Source organism: Microcebus murinus, chromosome 3, assembly GCF_040939455.1.
Source record: "Microcebus murinus isolate Inina chromosome 3, M.murinus_Inina_mat1.0, whole genome shotgun sequence".
Classification (NCBI taxonomy): domain Eukaryota; kingdom Metazoa; phylum Chordata; class Mammalia; order Primates; family Cheirogaleidae; genus Microcebus; species Microcebus murinus.
Window position 1 is genome coordinate 37,712,108 of NC_134106.1, and position 21,962 is coordinate 37,734,069.

At 45.2% G+C, this 21,962-nt stretch overlaps 1 protein-coding gene across 3 annotated transcripts in view; it reads left to right on the plus strand.

Moving 5' to 3' along the window:
- PRKCE (protein kinase C epsilon) overlaps nucleotides 1-21,962 on the plus strand; it is a 478,538-nt gene that overhangs the window by 389,121 nt on the left and 67,455 nt on the right. For all 3 annotated transcript variants that reach the window (XM_012755911.2, XM_012755894.2, XM_012755903.2), the window contains one exon: nucleotides 7,424-7,578. In XM_012755911.2, the coding sequence (XP_012611365.1) occupies nucleotides 7,424-7,578 (155 nt within the window). The remainder of the gene's footprint in view (nucleotides 1-7,423; nucleotides 7,579-21,962) is intronic.

Consider the following 21,962-nt stretch of genomic DNA (forward strand, 5'->3'; position numbering starts at 1 on the left):
TGGTCTCGAACTCCTGGCCTCAAGCTATCCTCCCACCTCAGCCTCCCAAAGTGCTACAATTGCAGGCATGAGCCACTGTGCCTGGCCTCAAAAGTAGTTTTAAAAAGAGAAATGAATAAAAACAACAATATTGCATTAAGAAAGAAAACAAAAATTCATGTGAAAGCCCATTTTGTATTTCCCATACTACTATTGGTGTGGATGCAATGGTCATTTCTATAGATAGGAATTTGGCTGTGATAACTCTGAATTTGGGGAAAGACCACAACAAGGTCATTACACTCATGCAAGGCCTTGAACCATGGCAGGTGGAACAGGGAGAAGGCCTATTAGAAGAAGTGTGAAAATGACTTTTTAAGCATCAAGAGGATTATTTTTTGTTATTGCCTAGGACAATTAATATCACTAAAAATAATTTTTACTCAGATAAGACTCTTTCATTCTCTGAGAATTGGCAGGGAAGTCCCCAGTAAGGAGAAAAGATCCTTTCATTTTATTTCTATACCACCCTTCCAACAACACACACTTGACGGCTCTGTGATGCCAGTTACACAGGGCTCTGCCTGCAGTTTACACATGGCTTGTCTGCCTGAGAGCTGGAAAGCCCCACTCGTTATTTACTACTTTTTCACTTACTGTAACGACAGCTGTACTTTCTTTGCGGCTTCACGTTCAGAAATGGAGAAATGAAATTGATTTCGTCAAGTTTGCTCAAGTGGTCGAATCTTTCCTTTGGTTCTACCAAGGAAGACTAGCAGTGAGGATGAGGGTTGCTTGTTTTCCTTTTTCAAAGATGATAAAACATTTAGAGCAGTGGAAATGGGGAAGAGAGAGAATAACTTCAGGCTACCTTCTTACAATCGGTCTTAAACCCTGCTGCCAGAATAGTTGTCCTTAAAATCAACTTTAATTATGGTATTTTACGACTCAAAAGATTTCTAGGGTTCTTCACTTCCCTGTGTTTTCAGAGCCACCCCACCACCCACCAGCCCATCTGTCTCCTTCCTACCTACATTCAGGGGCTGTGCACTGTTTCCTAAATAGCAAGGTTCTGTTTTTGTTTTGTTTTTTACTGGGCTCACTCCTACTTCTTTTCTGCTTACCTGTGCCCTTAGGGCAAGTGCTTCTTACTTGCCTTCCCCTCCCACCTCACCTCACATAGTTCTGGAGGTTACTCAAGTGTATTGTAGTCTTTGCTCCAGTTTGGGTTTATCTCAACCAAATTCCTATAACAATGGCCAGTTCCGTCAATACCAGTTGTATTGCAGAAAATATAGAAGGAGTTTTCACATGACTGTTTTTTACAATGATCTTCTGTTAGTGTTAAGGCCTGGGTGATAGATGATTATTTTCTAGGAGGGGCTAAGAAGATATGATCCAGATGCATAAGTTTCATAATCTGATTCGATACGGGAGAGTTTAGCACATAATGATACAGCATTTTGTGTTGCTTTCTACGTTTTCCTGGGTTCAATTCCTAGCTCTTGGAAACCAAAGCCATGGCTTATCATCTTCTATATCCCCCAGCCACCCAACTGAGGGCTGGGGGCCCAAGAAAGACCTGTTGAATTGATAGGTGAGGTGATGTAGACATGGAGGGGAAGAGATGTCCCAGAGTGTGGACTGAGGACCCGTGATGCCCTTAGATGGTACGCTGGGGAAATTGTCCATGTGGTCACTGGCACATCAAAGGGGGACTCTTCCTAGTCCGGTATTTTGTCGGATACTCTTGTGAAATTGATTTGAAAGGTATAGAATCTTTTCACATTAAAAACAGCTAACAAATGATGGCGAATGTGCGTCCAAATACCCCTAACTGGCAGGACACGCGGCGCTGCTGAGAGGAGGCCTCAGGCTACCCGTCACACCTTGAAAGATGAACAGGGCGGGCCTGGTTTCCCTTCAAAGGCAGGAAAGGTTAGTGCTCTGGGAAAATGGAACCCAATGGGAATTACATACACGTGTGGCCCTTCCAGCTTGTAGGTCATTATTAACTATTCTTACCCTAAATGGCCGTGACACATAATCTCTTTCCTAATTTTATTGTTTTACCTGCTATCACAAGACCGCAACTTTTTAGACATTCAGGTGAGATTAAGGGAGGAGGTGGTGGAATAAGGCTTTTAAAATCTTTGATTACTTCAGAAAACATATTTGCTTACTTTACCAGGAAGTTGGTGTTTTGTTTTGTTTTGTTTTCTACCCATGCCAAGAGAGGATTAATGAGTAGCCGCTGGGCTGCCAGCTTGCTTTTGATTTCAGTTTATGTAATTAAGCAGTTCCCAGAATGACTTGAGGTTCTCACTCTACATCAAAACATGCTTCTCGAATGTGTTAGATTTGGAGGTCAGGAGCAATCCAAACTCACTGAATAGAGGGAGAGGAAGTAAAAAACGTATCTTGCTTTCAAACACCCCTAATGTGTAAAAAAGGTTACTTATGCTTTGGGGGCCATGTGGGTTGAGCTGTATTGAGTAGAAAGCAGATTAAAACTCAAGTTCAAAATGGGCTAAAATTAGAATAGCTCCAAATAACGACAGAAGTAACATGGGGAAGCCAACTCTGGTTTACGTTTGAGCTTCTAGCAACCCGAGTCCACAGTGGGTGTCCAAGGATTCAGGCCTTCCGCACCAGGAACCCGCTAGGCCAGGCTCAGCTCTGGTTGCTGGGAATATGGTAAGGAGCTAAACAACAAAACTTCTTCCTCTCGTGACGCTCACTGGATGAGCAGATGTTTACTGAATGTTGGATGAGCAGATGTTTACTGAGTGCCTCCCCAGGTACAGAGTTTTGAGCTAGTGTTAACTGGGGTTGCTGGGAAGAATGAGATGTGTTCCTTAAAGAGCTGACCATGTCACTGGGACGTGAAGACATCTATCTACGGAGCAAAACAATTGTCCAATGCTGTCACCAAATACTGGGTTGTTGATACAGTCAGACCCTCTGTGGCTGAAGTGTTCAGAGTAGACACCTATCCCCAGATTCTGCAAACAACAGGCTCTCTGCAACAGGCTGACTCACATTTAGCTAGCAGTAAAAATTGTCAGATGCAAGTGTTAGACCACTCTGCTGCTTGTAGCCCCCTAATCTTTTTTGAGTTCTTCTATCCACATAGGGCTTGTTTTTAATTTTTTGATTACTGGTTTTTAGAGATGGGATCTCACTCTGTTGCCCAGACTGGGGTGCAGTGGCACAAGCAGCTCACTGCAGCCTCCAACTCTTGGCTCAAGGGATTCTCCTAACTCAGCCTCCTGAGTAGCCAGGACTACAGGTGTATGCCACCACATCTGGCTAATTTTCTTTTTATTTTTAAACTTTTTCTTTTTTAGAGACTGGGCCTCACTATGTTGTTGCCCAGGCTGGTCTCAAACTCCTGGGCTCCCAAGTAGCTGGGATTACACAGGCATAGGCCATGGTGCTCAGCCAGTGCTTGTTTTTAAGGGGAATTATAGCAGCTTTTTTTTATGTGTTAACGTAATTCCCTTAAAAAACAGCAGGCCAGAATTACCAACAGTTTCTGCCTTCATGAAGCATACAGACAACTGGGGGAGAAAGTTGAAAATTAATTACACAGATATTAATAAAACTCTTCACTGTGCTGAATGCTGCGACAGGGCATAGCACGCTAGGGGGGATTTGAGCTCATTTGAGAAGTCAGAGACAGCTTCCTCAAAGAAAAGATGGCTGCACTGAAATCTGAAGGGTGAAGAAGGATTAGTCAGGGCAAAAGAGAGGGAAAAACATTCCCGGCAGAGGGAACAGCATGAGCAAAGGCCCTGGAGCAGAGGGAACTAGGGACAGCTGGAAGGGAGATGACTCGGAAGATCACACAGGCTTTGAGGCATGTTAAGGAGTTTTCTGTGTGTTCTAAGAGTGACAGGAAGCCTTTTTTAAGAATTAAGCAGTAGGATGAGAGGAGGAAGGGGGTGCATTGCAATTATATCTCCATTTCAGCAGGGTTCTTCTGCCAATAGTGTGATCTGCATTTGTGGGAAGTACTGGTGACAAGGCGCTTGCAAGAATCTAGACAAGAGATTGTTGTTGCTTGGGCCAGAATGGTGTGCCTGACGGTAGTAAAGCTGGAGAGAAACAGAGAAGTTTACAGGTGCAAAGGCACAATAAGTAAAGCGAGAGGGCTCAGCGAGGGATGTGAGGATGAGGGAGAGGGAGATATTAAGAATGACTTCTGGGTTTCTGACTTATAAAATTGGCTGAACGGGGAGGCCCTGCCTGAGACAGGCAACCCTGGGCAAGGACCAGTTTGGTGAGGAAGATGATGGGGTCGGTTTTGGACACGTTGGGTTTGAGTGCCTTTGAGGCACCTGGAGGGAGATGTCTGAACAAACCACAGTTGGACAGGTGAGTTGGAGCGTGGAGCAGGGGTCTAGGGTGGAGGGCCAAGCTTCTGAGTCATTCTGCATAGAGGGGCCTTAGAAACTGGGTGTAGATGAGTCCCCCAGTGGGCACCAGGCAAGGAAGGGGAGGGCCTAGGACCCAGCCTTGTGGGATTCCAGCACTTAATGGCTGGGAAGAACAGAAGCCCCCATGAGAGCAGAAGAAACCCTGCCAGAAACGTAGGGAGAGATGCAGCCCGAAAGCCAAAGGAAACAGGTGTTTGTTGGAAGAGGAGGTGGTTGGGGAAGAAAGCTGCTGAGAGATCAGAGAAAATGAAGACTCGATAATAATAAAAATAATAACAGCTATTAATATAATATGGTTGCTAATAATAGTCATAGACGATCTTTATGGAACGCCAATTTTGAGCCAGGCATTTTAACCTATAATTTGATCCTCGTAAGAGGTGTGTAAGGCAGGTCCTGTTTCTGTGTCATCCTCATTTTTACAGACCAGAAAACTGAGCCCAGAGAGACGAAGTCATTTGCAGCCAGTGAGTGGCAAAGTCAGCGTGGAAGCTCTTCTTGCTTACTCCACAGCCCCTATTCTTAAAAACTGTGTGTCCAGTGTCAGTAGAACAAAAATCCACCAGGGAAGAAGGTGCAAAGCGGGGATTTTTCCACTTTAAAGATCTGGATTTTTTTCAAACACAGTCAAGAAAATATTCCATTGCTGCTAAACCCCAAATCCAGGGTTGGTGACTATAGAGTGAGCACATCAGCAGCTGTTTCTGGTCGTGTGGTTGAGCTAGACCAGGGCAGTGTTTAAACGAATGATACAGCTGTGCTTTCCACGTGAAAGGTTTGTCCCCAAGTGCTCTAGTGTAGAGGGACTCAAAGTGTGGTCCCTGGACCAGCAGCGTCAACCTCACCCACCACTGAGGTCTTGTTGCAGAGACAGATTTTCAGAGTCTCTTCCTGATCTTCTTAATCTTAATCTTAATTAAACTCCGAGTTAGAGGCCCAAGAGTCCATGTTCTAACAAGACTCCCATGTGATTCTGATACATAAGTCTGAAAACCCTTGTTCTTGGGGAAATGTTTGAAAAGACAAAAAGACTGGAATACTTTATAATCCTTATATATGGCACAGATGCAAAATACCTTGAGAAAAACTAGATACACAAAAGTCAGTGGTTCTCACCCCTGGCTACACGTTGGAGTGACCTGAGGAGCTTTAACAGCTACTGGGCCTGGGTCCCACCTCAGGGATTCTGAGTTCATGGGCTGGGGCTGGCCTGCAAATCTGACTTTGAAATGAGGACTCGAATGGCGGATGGATGATTGAACGAATAGTCGGCGAGGCAGCCCAGTACTTCTGGGTACAGAATATACTGTGGGGAGAAAATGAGGCAGGCCTTGAAGGAGAAGGGTAAGACAAACGGAAGAGAAGCTAGACCTTGGGCCCTTTGTGAATACCAGTAAAGCTTGCATAATTCTGGAGATTGTGGTTGGGGAGAAGGTAGATTGATTTAGTAACAATTCTTAACTATGGACTTATTTTCAAAGAGTTGTCAATAATAAATTAGATATGCTTCAAGCATAAAGAAGTATCAGTGGTAAGTTTTACTCAGTCTTCATGGAAAATAACACTCTCATCCTCCTGGAAGCCACACGTGGACTACGTATGTTAAGAATGTACTCCACCCCTCCCGTCTCTTACGCCTCACCGTTGACTGCGTCAGCCTTTGTCCCCCGCTGAGCTGCTCAGTTTTCTGGCCCCTGAACATGCTCACTCTGTTCCCACATGCTGGCATTGGTTCTTGCCACCCCTGACTTTCTCTTTCTCTCAAGGCCAGCTCCATCTGGAATCTTCCATGGCCCCTAGGTCAGAGAGCTCCCTTTCCTCTGAATCCGTCAGCTCCTGGTGTCTTTAATGCATTGTCATGCCTCGCGTGTGTGTTTCCCATCTCCAGCCCTGGACCGTAAGCCCCAGGGTGGTGATGACTTATCATTCGTTGCGTGCTGCCTGACCCAACATTCCCCAGGGTAGGATCTTAGACAAGTGGAGAAACTGTGCAAAGTGAATTCCAGTGCATCCTCTCCACGTTATCATGGATTGCAGATAAGAAGGGACTATCTCCGGTTAAGTGTGACTGTGGTCTGGTGGTTCTGAAGGCTGCCCAGAGGGAAGAGTCCATAGGAATCCTATCAGGAATGTCCTCCAGGGTTAAATGTGGCCCTCGCTGGAATGGCGGCGGTCTCTCAGTCTCATTGTTCCGTGTCACAATGTATTGGTTTCCTAAGACTGCGTTAACAAATGACCACAAACTTGGTGGCTTAAAACAATAGAAATTTATTCTCTCTCAGTTCTGGAGGCTGGAAGTCTGGCATTGCTGGGCCAAAGTCAAGGTGTTGGCTGGGCTGTTCTCTCTCCAGAGGTTCAGTTCCTTACCGCTTCCGGTGAACGCTTCCGGTGACCACCCGTGTTGTTTGGCTTGTGGCTGCATCACGTCAAACCCTGCCTCTGTGGTCACTCGGCCACCTCCTCCCTTCTCGAGTCCCCCTCTACCTCCCTCTTATGAGGACGCTTGTGGGTGCATTTAAGGCCCACCCTGGTGGTCCCCGGTCATCTCCCATCTCAAGATCCGTAATCACGTCTGCAAAAGCCGATTTTGCCATATATGGTAACATTCACACACTGCAAGGATTAGGGCCTAGGTATCTCCTGGAGGATTTTATTCAGCCTGCCACATGTACAAAGGTATCTGGAGCCTCCAAAAGGGCAGAGGCGTGTCCAAGGCCACACTTGAAGGTAGTAACAGAAATCAAAGGCTTGAGTCCCCTTTGTATCCATTTTAGGCTGCTTCCACTAGATCAAGCTGATGTCCACGAAAGTAAGACATTTCCTACCCTAATTCGTGTGCTTTATTCCTTTGTTTTCTTTCTGGATGGTGCTACCAGGGTTCAGCCACCTCTGAGGCTCCTCCCCCCGAGTCCTGGTTATCTTGCGTTGGGCTCACTCGATGCTGGCCTGTGGGGGCGGCTGCAGTGAAATGACCCAAATGGCATTTTCTTCTCTTCTTTCAGGACCGCCTCTTTTTCGTCATGGAGTACGTAAATGGTGGAGACCTCATGTTTCAGATTCAGCGCTCCCGAAAATTCGACGAGCCCCGTTCACGGTTCTATGCTGCGGAGGTCACGTCAGCCCTCATGTTTCTCCACCAGCATGGAGTCATCTACAGGTAGCCTCTTCTCTCCTCTTTTTCCTGAAAGCAAAAAGTGAAAATAAAAAAAAAATAAATAAAAACTTCATCAGACACATGAACTGACTTTGGCTCCTGCCCAAGTGGTCTCTTAGCAACCCGCTGTAGTTGTTTGTTCCAATTTGCGAACAGAGGACTTTTTTGGGGGCTGTTTATCACTGTGGACGTTAATATTTGAATGGCCCCAGGAGATTTGACCCACTGTTTGTGCCAGTTTTGATTTAAAGCTCGAGCAGGACATTTTAAAGGCTTGGCGCCAGGTGACCTTGGCTCGACCTTGGTTTTTCTCTCTCCTCCACCCTCTTCCTTGAATACCAGGGCATTCTCTTTACTTCTTCCTTGTGTGCCATGAGCTTCCTCCCCTTCCCAATCTCTTGCCACTTCCTGAGTTTGTTTAGCTTAGTCGTCTCCAGCAGATAGAATCAGGGAAGGAGGAGTTGCTAGGGAGCTGGAGGGTTTATGATCTGGGGTCGGGGGTGGAGAATGGGAACTAGGCAATGTCCGACAGGAAGTGACTTTTTGAAGATCGTCCTGTCCTTTATTATTGTTCAGTCCCCTTCCAAGAAACACGCACACAGGCGCACACACACACTCGCCGCGCATGCACACACACACACACATTCACGTGCACGCGCACGCTGATCTTCCAGTAAGGGAGCAAGGCTATTGACGTAGGCTATTCTGTGAGGTCAGGAATTCTGGGAGGAGTAAATATTTATAATTAGCAACAAGGACATTGAAGTTCCTTAAGGTTTTTTTCATTGGCTGCCAATTTCTTGGTCTTTGCTTCTTCCTCTTTCCCCCCCCCCCTTTTTTCTTTAATTGGGTAGAAGAGTAGCTGGTTTGGTTTAACCTAGAACTTAGTCACTCACCTAAAATTTACTGACCTCCTGGGAACTATGCCCTGGCTTACATATTCTTCAGAGGAGGTCTGATCAACCCCCCCACCAGGCTTTTCTTCCTTCTGCCATTTCTTAGCTTCCCAGAGCAAGGTAAAAAAATAATCAGTGCTTTGGTATAGCCCATATAATAAAGCCCATACTTTTTAGCCTCCTATTCGTGGCTCTCTGCAACACCAGTCCATGGATTTGTTTCCTGTTGCTGCATAACCAATTACCACAAACTTAGAGGCTTCAAAGAGCACCTGCTTATTACCTAGCAGTTTCTAATGGTCAGGAGTCCAGGCGTGGCTTATCTAGGTCCTCTGCTCAGGGTCTCACACGCTACGGTTGAGGTGTCAGCCAGGCTGCATTCTCGTCTCAAGTTTGGGCTTGTCTTCCAAGCTCATGTGCTTATTGGCAGAACTTTTTTTCCTTGAGGCTGTAGAACTCCTGTGGCTGGCTTCTTCAAGGCCAGCAAGAGAGCAAGTCTTTTCTGCTTTAAGTCTTCTACTTCGGGGACCCTCTTTTCAATGGTTTTAATCAGGCTCATCCAAGATAATGTTCCTTTTGATTAACTCAAAGTCAAACGATTAGAAGCCTTAAATATATCTGCAAAATCCCTTTGCCTTTGCCATACAATGTCACATAATTAAAGTAGTGATATCACATCAGCTTTGCTCTATTCTGTTGGTTAGAGGTAAGTTGTGAGTTCTACCATATTCAAAGGAAGGGAAGGGGGTTATGGGATTATTCCAGGGTGTGACTTCTTGGTGGTCACCTTAGGTTGTGTCTGCCACAGCCCAATACACCTTTCTCTCCTCATTTCCCACACACTGTGTTTTGAACCCATGAAGGGTTCTTAACTTTCCTCAAATTCACCTGCCAACTCCCAACTTTGCTGTGCTTCTCTCTCTCCACCTCCTCTGTCCAGCCCCGAAGCCTCGTGCAATACCACCTGCCTGGTCCCATTGGCCATAGCGAGGTCTCTCTATCCCTCACACTCTCATTTGGGAATGAATTGCAATTTGAGACTTTCATTGCTATACCTACCACTGCTTGCCTTGTGTTGGGATTAGATGTCAAATGTGGATCCTTCACTAAATTGCAGACTCTCTTAAGGACCACTACTTTTTTTAAAACTCTCCATCTTCTTTTATTCAACCTGTTCTTGTTTTGTGCATAGTAAATACCAGCATATGACCACTGACTTTAGTTAGTTTCAAACCCTAGTCCCCATCCCCAAAGCAATTTACAAGCTAGGTAGGATGCAGGAGTTGAGTATGTGGAAGATCATACAACAAGACGATGCATCGCTAGGTGCCAATGACAAGAAAAAAAACTGCCATTCCTTGAGATGCCTTCCCCATGCCATCCCTAGTAGAGTGGGTACAGCCTTCTACATTTTACTAACAGGATGCAGAGACTCACCTTAAATAATTCGTCCAAGGCCATACTCAGTCAATGACGGACATAGGAAATGTAACTGACTGACCAAGTCTGCTATACTCTGTAACACTTGTCACTCTGCCTTTTCAAGCCCATCTCCAAGCTCTTTAGCTTCTCATTCTAGGTACTCTAAAACTCAGCCTTCCCTTAAATCCCTGCTTCCTTAAACAAATGCTTTCCTCTCGCCATACCAATTGCTCTTGTGGCTTCTATGTGCTGTTCTCTCTCCCTCTCTCCTTCGACCATTTCTCCTCAATCTCCACCACCTTGGCTGGCTCTCCTTCCTTTCCTACCCTTCATCCTCAAAGGCCGGTTTTCCCCAGGGCCTTCATCCCTCTATTCTTACCCTAAATACTCTCCCTGGGCAATCACAATCTTCCCACGGCTTCAAATAACTTCCCTAGGCCAGTGACTCACATATCGCTAAATCCAGCATCTCTCTCTGCCAGTCCCCAGTTATCCCCAGAACCCCACACAAGATCTCTCCCCCAAACCTCCCCCCACCAAGGCTTGACCTTGAGGCCTTCTCCCTTCTTCCCTGGCTGGTTTGCAGTAGTTGACTGACTCAACCCACTCACTGCCTCTTGGTTTTCTCCCTCCTCCTCCCCCCGCCCCCGCCTCCTCCATTGCTGTCCAGTATTCTTTTAAAGTACAGACCATCACACGCTCTCCTTCTTAGCACCTTCAACCCTCACCAGATAAAGTCCAGACCTCTTTGGGGCCCAGACCCCTCACGGCCTGGCCCTGGGGCCGCGGTGCACGGCTCTGTGGTCTGGGCCCGGCATGGAAGTCAAAGGTATCCAGCCCCACTCCCCTTGCCTGGGTGGCTTCAGCCCCGGGAAAGGGGCGCTTTTTCTGCCCAGAGGACCTGCCTTTTTGTGCTTCTCAGAAAGACACCATATGTGTTAACAGAGCCCTGTCCACCCCCGGTCTTTTGGCCCTTACCCCCATTCCTTCTATGTAGGTACTTACCCCAAATGACTTGCCATTTTCCCCCTAACACTGTTCTCCTTCCTTCCTCTGAGCCTCTGTGCCCACTGTTCCTGGGATTCCCTTGCTCTTAATATGCATCTTGATCAATGGTTCCCAGTTCACATCCATGGTCTGACTGCCTCAGGGTCCTAGTTTAAAATGTATATATATTTTATAACACTGGAGGAGGGAAAGTACATAAGGATATAGGTTAAAAAAAAAAAAAGAGCATCTCTGGGCTAGTGATTGCTGAGACTGGACGATGGCCACATGGAGTTCATTGTTCTCTCTACTTTTGTGTATTTTTTTGCCATCATCATAATATGAAAGAATATGGATTCTAGGGCAACACTCTGGAATTGAAGCTTTTGATTCAATGAATCTGATATATGGGGCTCAGGAATCTGTATTTTTTTAAAGTGTGCCCCAGGTGATTGGGGATCACAGGTTGAGAGAAATTCTGTTCTGCCTTGAGGATGGTGCCAAGCACCCCAGCTCTTCACAGCCCCCTCCCGACCACCCTGCCTGCGGTGGAGCACGCCTTCTCTGAGCGACAAAGTGTCTCTCTGTACATGCGTTTAGCAGGTTCCCTTTGCGGACCTTGTGTTTTTGCTCATGACACCTATTCCGTGTTGAGAATTCCACATGACAGAGCTTACCTAGTTGGCCTGAGACCATGCTGTACTTGTAGTAAGTGGTCAATAAATATTTGTTCTTCCAGTCTGTATTGCTCCAGAGTTTTCCAACCCAGTGGGTTGCCTCATAGGTGTGTATTTCTTGAAATTCTCTGTTTAAAGCATTCCTAATATACAACACAATTTTTTTCCTTGACCCTACAAGGAAGAAAAGGACCCCATTCCTTCTTATTTTATAGATTCATGAGGACTATGTTTCAAGCTGCCAGCAGAAGGCTGAGTGCGGTGGCCTGTGTGAGGCTGACAGGCTGTGTGTGTCCTTGCCCGTTTGCTTCTGGATATTCCGAAGCCAGGCAGAGATCACATTTTGTGCGATATTTGTGTGATAGAGAAGATTTATTTGGGAGATCGGCAAAGCCAGGTTTTGGAGGGTGAACTTCATCGCTGAAGCTAAGATTGAATTTTCCAGCCTTCCTGTTGGAATTTATATGCAAACTAATTAGCTAATTGGCCAGTGTCCAAGAATTGAGAGAAGTCATTCCTCTGGCCAGTGGTTCACACTTGAAAGAGAGCCCATGCTGATAGGCACAGCCCCCTTTCCTTTGGTCCCTCTTGGGGTCAGGCTCCCCACCCCAGGCTGCCACAGGGCTCTGTCTCTGTGTCCCCTCCTGGGGCTTCCTGTGCCACCTCTGTGCTGTGGTGGAAGAATGCATTCGATCATCTGTTTGCACTCTTCCTAACCATGGCTTTTAAACTACTCCCTGCCTTACACACTTACACACCATGAGAGGTGGAGGTTTTGAAGGGCTAGTCTTCTGCCTTAAATTGACTTAGGGAACTTTCTCCTCCTCTATTTAATGCTCAGCGCTCATGCATGTTATTTAAATTTTGGATCTTTCCTCTTCCAAAATAAGGTCATATGGGTGGGCTCAATGACTCTCAGAGAATGCTCCTCTGGCCATGTGTCATGGAAGAGAGATCTTGTGATCTGCCTTAGACAGCAAGGGGAGCTGGGGACCCTGGGAGGAGAGGGAAAAACATGGCAGATGACCGCATCGTCTTACTATTGATGGTCCAGAGGCCAGGAGCACTGTGCGGCATGAGGGGGGTGAAGGACGTAGATTCCACAGCCCTGGCCGAGGGCTCTGTGCCCCAGTGTCCTCGTCTATAAGGGGGATTCATAGTTGTACCTATCTCACGAGGTCGTAGGGATGTCATGAGTTAATAGGTCTAAATAATTTTGAATAATGTCTGCCACACAGTAAGTCCTCAATAAATGTTAACTAGTCTATTGTGCTTCAAACTGATTTTTATTAATATCTATTCAAAGGACACTGCAGATCTTCCATCCCACCTGGGCTCCAAAAAGGGATTCCTAATCCTTCTTGCCTTTTAAAACTCTTTTTTAAAAATTATAAAAGCAGTAGTCATAGGAAAAAGGAAAAAGTAAGCAATAAAGCAAGACATTAAGTTAGTTTCCTTTCACCAACCTCATAGCCACGCAAGGGTAAAACAGTTTAAGAGTTTCTAGAGAATCCCCCAAGAAATCTTCTTGACAGAGTTCCAGAAGCTCTTTGTGACCGGTTTCCATTGGTGTGAAGTTCAGATAATACCTGCCTCGTCTCCTCCAAAAGGTAGTCGAGAGTGGTTGCTGGAAGTCAGAGTATGGTAGCGGATGTGAAGACAAGTAGGAAACTTCAAGGCATTTTATTTATGGAATGTATTGTGCATGACTAACATTTCGTCATTTCCAGCACTAAAATTTGGTCTTTATCCACCAAAGGAGGAAGTTGTAAGTTCTAAACTTCTCCTGCTCCTTAAGTTGTCCAAGCCTTTGGACCCTTGCTGAGCCGTTGCCATCACTCCCCGCGAGCAGTCCTCCCGGCGCCTGGCACCACAATCGGGCAGTGGGGAAACAAGGGGGAGAGAGGGCACCTGTGCGCGGCCTCTGCCTGAGCACGCGGGAGGTGCTTAGAAAAGGCTTTCCTTGTTGACCATGTTGTTTATAAAAAGTCACTTACGAATTAAAAGCAAGGTATATTATCCTGGATTAAGTTTAAGCCCATTATCCAAAGTGAGGTGACACAAGAGCAGAAAATTGGGCTCCACATATACTCGCCATCAAATTGGTACTGACTGATTAACACTGTGGTGCTCAGATGGTGGTGGTGCTCGCCAGGGATTTGGGGGTTTGGGGGGTAGACCCACATCTGAGGGCTGTGGTGAGCCTTGTGGAGGGGAAGGGCATACCTCTAGCCCTTGCTAGGGTTAGAGGCAAAGATATAAAATGTAACAACAACAAATAAAGAATTAAAAGCAAGGAACAAAGATTTAGTCAAGACCTCAGTGTACCTTATAAACCTGTCTTAAGTGGCATCTTCTCTCCAGAGCTAGGGACAAGGCCTGAAAGCAGGGCTTAGGTGGGGTTTTCCTAGAAAGAGCTGGGGGGATGTACAAGGTCCCTGGCTGTGCTTGCCAAGCTGGGCCTCCCCGGAAAATGAATATGGAGTTATGATATAAACTCTGTCCCGCTGTCCTGCTCGTCAGAGGGGCAAGTGTGTGCCTCTGTTCATGGAATCCTGTCCTGCCATTGGCACAGTTAGGGATTTCTTGACTTGATGAAGGCCTCCGTTTAAACCTGCATTAGTAACTGGAAGGTCTAATGTTTAGTCCCATCTCCTTTCAATACGTTGTCAAGTTTTTTAAACTGATACAAAGTGGGGGAGCAGAAGGAGGTAGGGTGATCCCCTTCTTTTGCCTTGCCAGGGTTCTAGGACCTGGCCCTTAGAGAGTCCCTGAGGGTCCTTGAAGATCATTTTCCCTGCAGAGCATTGTTCTCAGCTGTCAGTGTCCCCCTACCCATTATAGAAAATGACATTTTAACATAAAACGTATAAGGCTGTAAGGGCTGAGTCTCTAATGGGAGGATATCAGCTACTGTGGCTGGAATCACAAGTGAATGTTAAATCAAGGATATCTTTGGGGACTACAATCCAACTCCTCCATTTTATAGATGCAGAACTTAGAAATCAAAATTGGATAGTAACTCACCCAGGATTACACAATGAGATAGTATAAAGCTTAGATGTTATTTTAATCAAAGATACATATGTAGATAAAGGGTCAAACAGTTCTACAAGGTGTTTAGGGAAATAAAAAGTATTAATGGTTTTCTGACCTCCCTTTCCCCATTTCCCCTTCTGAAAATGCAACCACCTTCAACTCTTGTAGCTCACTCTTCTGGCATGGACCTCTGTATTTCTAAATAACATTATTTTGTTGTTACTTTTTTAAAAATTTATTTTCGGCATTACCTAGTGACTTTCCACTAGGAAGATGAGGATTCAGTTCTATTTCACACCCACTATCCACCCTTCCCAACCTCCTGTCCTCTCAATATATTAATAGTTTACTATAATTTAAATTAAATGAATATATATTGTCTACAATATCATGCCTGTGAATACTGTATTGTCAGGTGATATGCTGGCATTACTTTTTCTTTCCTATACTTTTTGTTTGTTTTCCCTGAAGTTAATAATTATCTCTTTGTTTTCTATGTACATAGAATTGCTTCAACCACCAACTCTCCACAGATGGTCCATGTCTCCCCTTAGGATATTTAGATGCCATCAGTATTCTGTCAGTTTCTCATTCTTGGGTGGCTTTCTCCTGGGACCTCTCAGCTGCTGCAGTCTGTCTGATGCTCTCCATGCCTGCCACAGAGCTGTCCCCGGGCTCTCCCTTCACTGTTACCCTCAGCTTCCTCTTCCCTCTTTCCCAGCTGAAGCTCCTTTTCTTGTATCTCATGTCTGCCTCTTTTTTTGTGTGGTCCCTCAATGTGGTGAAGCACCTCCAGGAGTTTTCTGAGAAAAAAATGTATAGGAAGTAAAATTTCAAGACCTTCCTTTTATATCTAAAAATCATCTTTATTTTGCTCTTAGACTCAATGAAGAGTTTAACTGGGCAATAGGGTTCTAGATTGAAAGCCATTTTCATTCCATTTTAAGGCATTGTTCCATTGTTTTCCAGTTCTCAGTGTTGCTATGGAGAAGTCTGGAGCCGCGGTTTTGATTCTTGATCCTTTGTATGGATCTATTTCTTTTTTTCCAGAAGCGAGTTAGAGCTTTCTGTCACCATTATTCTAAAATTACCCAATGATATGGTATAGGTCTATGTTCATTCATTGAACTGGGCCCTGGGTAAGATCTTTCCAATTTGGAAAATCAGTTCTGGATAATGTCTTTTGTATTCCTTTAATGATTCCATCTCTTCTGTTTTCTCTTTCTGGAACTATCATTCAGATATTAGATTCATCAACTTGGGGTTCATTATGGATTTATCTGGCTGACCACTTAGTTGGGTGTGTCTTTCAAAATATTTAAGCCTTTCCTCTTGGAGTCCTTAGATTACCCTGGGAAGACTCTTCCAGAGTCCTGTCCCTCCAGAAGGGAGAGGGCCTGGCAGCCAGCACCTCTGGAGCCAAGCGAAGGAAGAGGGTTGGAGGACCCAGCTTCCGGAGCACACGGATGTTTAATCCTCCTGTTTTCAGTGCTGTACCCTGGTGCCCACGCCTGCTCCCGTCCAGTCTGGAGACCCTGTTTCTCTTCTCCAGAGAAAAACCCATAAACCTCTGGAGCAGAGAAAAAGAGAATCTGGATTTATAATAGCTTTTCAGCCACATCTCTTTATTTTATCTCTTTCCACATCACCCTCATTCCTGCATGTAATTGTTACTGATTATGCCTGATTTGGGGGTGGGGGTGGAATTCTGCAGCATAAATTTTATTAATCTTTCCCCATTGCTGGTTCAAGACTCAGTTTTCTTGGGTCTACTGAGTGAGTTACCACTCATCCATTTGCTTCCCAGCTTCCAAAATTGTGTTGCTGTTTTTTTGTTTTTGTTTTTTCTGTTCTCCCCATCTCTGTGGGAAGGGAGAAAAGTAGTTGTGGGTATTCAAAATCTACCTTCTTTATGCAGAAGTCAATACTAATAGTAACAGTAGCAGTAGCAGTAACAACAATAATAGCAAAATACTTATTTAGCCTTTGTTATGAGCCAGACCCTATTCTGAGCACTTTACATATATTAACTCATTTAATCATCACACCAGTCCTATAAAGTAGATATTTTTGTTATCCCTAGGATTTATGATCTTTCTAAAAATGAGATCTTGCCATATCCCACCACCAGCTGAGGGTGCCATTGTTGGGTGTCACCTTGTCCCTTTTGCTGCCAGCCATGGTTTTGTATGTGAAGCTAAGGTGGATATTGGAGACGACACAGAGTTTGGGGTCAGAGGACTGAGACTGAATCCTGGGTCTGCCTCATCTTCGTTGTGTTTTGGGCAGAATAATTAAAATGCTGGAAATATAGTTTCCTCGTTGTATCGTGGGAATTCTAATGTGGACCTCCTTAGACTATTTAGAAAATTACATGAGAAAACATTTGCAGACCTGCTGAGTACAATCTTTAGCACCTAGTAAACTCTAAAACTATTGGTTGGATGAATGGAGAGCATAGAGTTTTGGAGTCAGAGAGTGTTATAGGCTGAGTTGTGTCCTCTCCAAATTCATATGTTGAAGCTCTAACCTCCAATACCCCAGACTGTTGACTGTATTTGGAGATAGAGCCTTTAGAGAGGTAATTAAGGCAAAATGAGGCCATATGGATGGGCTCTAGTCCAATATGACTGGTGTCCTTACAAGAAGAGAGCAGGATACAGACAAGCAGAGGGAAGACCATGTGAAGACACCAGGAGAAAAGAGACAAGCCAAGGAGAGTGGCCTTAGAAGAAACCAACCCTGCTGGCACCTTGGTCTTGGACTTCCAGCCATCACAACTGTGGGAAAATAAATTCCTGTTGTTTAGGTGACCTGATATGTAGTTTTGTGTTATGGCAGTTCTAGCAAATGAATATGGAGTACCTATGTTCAAGTCCCACTATTGCCGCTTACTAACTGTGTAGCCCTGGGCAAATGACTTCATCTCTCTGAGCACAGTTTCTTCCTCTATGAAATGGTGCTACTAACAAATATTTAAAAATACAGCCAGACTTATGGACTTGACATAAATTGTAAGAGCTAAATGAGCTGCTGAGCATAAAAATGCTCCTGGAGGTTGTTTTGGGGGCTGAGCCCACGTCTGCGGGGGTGCAGACACACCTGCAATGATGGCAGTGCAGTAACGCCCCTGTAGGGAGGAGCAGGCTTGTGGACGTGCCAGTCTGTGTCTCTTGTGCAAGTTAAGGACCAGTCGACAGCAGGGCTCTGATCTCACCACCAGGCAAAATTCCATTTCAATACATGTGCATGACAGTAACCAAGGCCTGGGACAGCTGACAGCTCTGTTTGCACTGGAAAGCTACAGTATTTTTGGTGCCTCGATTTCCCCATCAGTCTCCCTTTGCACTCGGCCACTTTCATGAGCTCCCCACCACCCGCTCCAGGACTTGTTCCAGTAAAGAAGCTGACTTTGGAAATGTGCATTGGAGTAATAAGACCCGTTCTGTCCCTCTACTGTATTGTATCATTGAAGGGCTCGGCCCCTTAACAGAGGAATGCTAAATACTAACATGAATTTTTCAGGAGTTTTTCAGGTCACTTTTTTATGGGTTTAAATTTACTTGCAGGTGAGATCATCTATACCCAAACTGATGTCATGCAGCATTACCTGCTGGTAATAATGGGGGCTGAAATCATTGTGACATGACAAAGGGGAAGGGAGGAGAGAGGAGAACGGAGCTGGTTGGGATGAGAGCCAAGTTTACATTCCTCTGAGAAAGCCACCGTACTGCTGCCCAGCTCAGAAGTAGAATTCTGACTGCCATTGACATCAGAGGTTCAGAGCAAACAGGAAGTTTGGAACCAGGGGGAAATTCCTGATTAAATTTGTTTGAGTGTTTCAGCTAGTAATGTGTGTTCAAAGAAAAAGTTATCAGGGACTCTGTCATCTCCTGCTTTTTGCATGTCGCCTGGTACCTAGCAAAAAGCTGAAGACCCAGTACGATGCTTAAGGAACAGTTCTGGAAACCCTGGGCTTAAACTGCCTCTGCTACTCACTGGATGTATGATCTTGTGCAAGGAACTTAACTTCTCTAAACCTCAGTTTCTTTATGTGTAACATGGGGTTATTGCCTCCCCCACAGAGATATTGCAAGGCTAAAATGAGTCAATAAAACTAAACCAGTTACAACTGTGTCTGGTACACAGTAAATGCTTGCTAAATATTAGCTGCTGCTAGTGGCCAAGCGCACAGTTGATAAGATTTACTTTGTCCATCTCAAAAAATCTTACCACAAATGTATTCTGCCGGTGGCAAACTGATGGAAATGCCTTGCCTGGGTAGAATCGTCCAAACAAGGGCTCATTTGAGACATCAACACCTGTCTTGTAAAGGGAAATTTGTTATCTGTGAATTACTTTTATTTTATGATTATGCCATGTTCTATAGAAAGCAGAGATCTTGGAACAAATATTACTAATAATAAATGTGTTCAGCAGCAGAGACTAAATTCTTCAAGGTTTGGTCATAGTATTTTTGTTTCTTTAATGCCTTTGGCTAATGATTGAGCTGCTAAAAATGGGAATTGTTTTAGCAAACAATCGGCAGCTTTGCCATGGTAAGCAGAGTCCTGTAGGAGGATCTGAAGCTGGTCCCTCCCAGTTGGCTGCTGGTTTCGAGGGGACTCAGGCTGGGGGGGGGTAGTAGGGGGTGCTATAGTGAGTGGAGGCTGTTGGGACCACACTTAATCTGCTTCTCTTCTTGGTCACATGGCAACAGGCTGAAGAGCAATATTGCTGGCTGTTGCCACCTTCTTTCTCTTTCTGGGTCTCGTCTCTTACCACTCCTGGCCGCTTAGTTCTCATAAAGCAAGGAGTTAGAGCACTTTCTTGCTCAGAAGCCTACAGTGACTTTGTGTTATCTCCAGATAATGTCCAACCTCTTCTGCTGCTTACTCAAAGCCATCCACAAGCTGACCCTGTCACTGGCTTCATCTCAGATCATACACGGGTCACTTTCTACCCTGCATGATAACCCCTCCTATCTTCCCAAGGGCTTTACTCACCAAGTTCCTCTCCAGGTCACGTCTCGAACCTAACGTGGGTGCCCGTTGACAGACCCCGTGGCACACCCGCACACAATGTGCGTGTGTTACCTAGATCCTGAGCATCAACAGTCACGGCACAACATCCTTCCACCGCTTGACACCTTTGCTTAGGAATGCCATGCCCTTTCCTGGAACAAGATACCTTTCATTAACTCTTTCTCCTCTTTTAAGATTCAGCTTCAGCTCATTTTCCCTAGCCCTTTCTAGCAAAGTTAGTTATTCCTTCCTCCTTTTAAGGTCGCATCCCTTACATTATATTTTAGCACTTCTTGCACTGCATTGTAACTCTTGGTTGAATGATCCCATAGGGCTTCCACGGGTTATGGATAAATCTTTTATTGTACCCAATGGCCCATGATTTCTTGACCTCCCTGTTCAAATTTATTAAGAAAACATTTCTGGGTAAGGGGGGGGATTTTCTAAATATATTTGGCCACAGAAGACATTTTCTAATGGACTTCTTGCTGGACCAGCCTTTCCCTGGGCCTCCTTCCTGTGTGCATTGCCCCACTCCACATGTCTTTTTGTCTTCACAATGTCTGGTTGATGAATTGCTTCAATGAAAAGAGCACCAGGCTATGACTCAGGGGCCAGAACCCTGATGAACTCTGCCTTGGCTGGATGGCCTTAGTCTTCTCCTCTCTGGGCCTCAGTTTCCCTGCCCATAAAATACGAAGGCCAGATTGAATGATCTAACTCTGTTATCCTAAGATTGTTTAGTTTTGGAATGCCTTGAACAGAATCAAGAAATGAATTTCTAAAATTGCTGTCTCAAAATGACCTCAGCAAGGCTCGAGAGGGTAACTGAAGCTAAGTAGCAAGAATGCCCAGGTGCCCCTGAAGGAGAATTTAGAGATGCTAGCACATGATTCTTGCAATTCCTTGGAATGTGGGACTTCATTGGCAGGTGGTCCCATGCTCTGCTGTCTGCATATCAAATCACGGTCTATGGGTTTTCCTCCCTCTCTAATTTATCCACAATCATCCTTCTTAAAACAAATACCATTTTGAGGCTCTGATGTTGCCAAGTTAAGTATTTATCCCTGTGGTGAGCAGAGCTCCCTCAAGGGCTATAACTGACCACATGAGCCAGAACTCCTGGCACAGGGCAGGGGATGCTTGCTTAGAAAGTCCTGGTCCTGTCGGAATTGAGAATCCCACACCCATGTGTCAACACCTTCTCGGAAGTGGTGCATCTTTCTGATGAAATCCCCTCCTTTATTGTGAATTTGCTTATGCAAAAGCGGCTATCGGAAGGGGATTTCTGTCTGAGTTTATACAATCTGTCTTGAGGAGCAATCCAGAAAAAAGTCTGTTTTTGGAGATCAGTGTGTTTAAGCAGATGTTCATTTATTCGGTCAACGACAACTAAGTTGTTGGTGTGCCAGATGTAGGCCTGTGAGATGCCATGGTAAGGAAAAGAGGCAAAATCTCTGCCCTCTCAGCACTTGAATTTGGGCAGGGATGGCAGATGTTAAAACAATCAATAAAAGCAGAAACTGGTTAAGAGTTATGATAGGGGAATTATAACATGCTGCCGGGGAACACATAGCAGGGATACCTCAGCTAACCTACAGAAAGTCGAGGAAGGCCTTCTGGGGGAAGCGACCTCTCCCAGAGAGTCCCAGTAGGATAAGAAGGAGTTGGCCAGAGTAAGAAGACATAGAAAAGTGGGAACAGGATGTGGGAAGGCTTGCTGTGGGGAGGGGGGAACACCAAATGGGTCTGTGGGTCTAAAGAATTTCTATTTGCTTGGAACTCAGAGCACAAGGTGAGGCCTGGTGAGCAATAGGGCCAGAGGGGAGGCCAGGACCCCAGCCTGAGGGCTGCAGGATGACTGTCAGAGCACTGGAAGCAGCCGTATCCTGGGTTGTATCTGGACAACACGTGGGACCTGTGAAAGATGAGCCTACTATTTAATAGAATATCAGAGGTGGAAGAATATTTGAGAGCTTAGCTACTCTCATTCTATCTTTTATAGATGAATAAACTGAAACTCCTCACACTGTGTAACTTGTCCAAGGACACTTGGTCTCTTAATGACACAGACGGAACCTTGAGTTGCCACTCCGGTGTTTTGATGATATGCTGATAAACTGGGTTTCAAAAAATACCCCAAACTCTGACTTGTTGTAGCATTTGAGGATTTCTGTGATGTGAATACTTCCCCTGGGTCCAGGTGCAAGCTACCCATATTTAACAGCCAGCTCACAGAGTTATGAAGATTTAACAGTGTGCTCATGAGCTGGTGTGAGCCAGCTACAGCACCCACTGGGAAAGCTGATTGTGCAATCTCTTCCCAAGCCTGTGTTCAATGT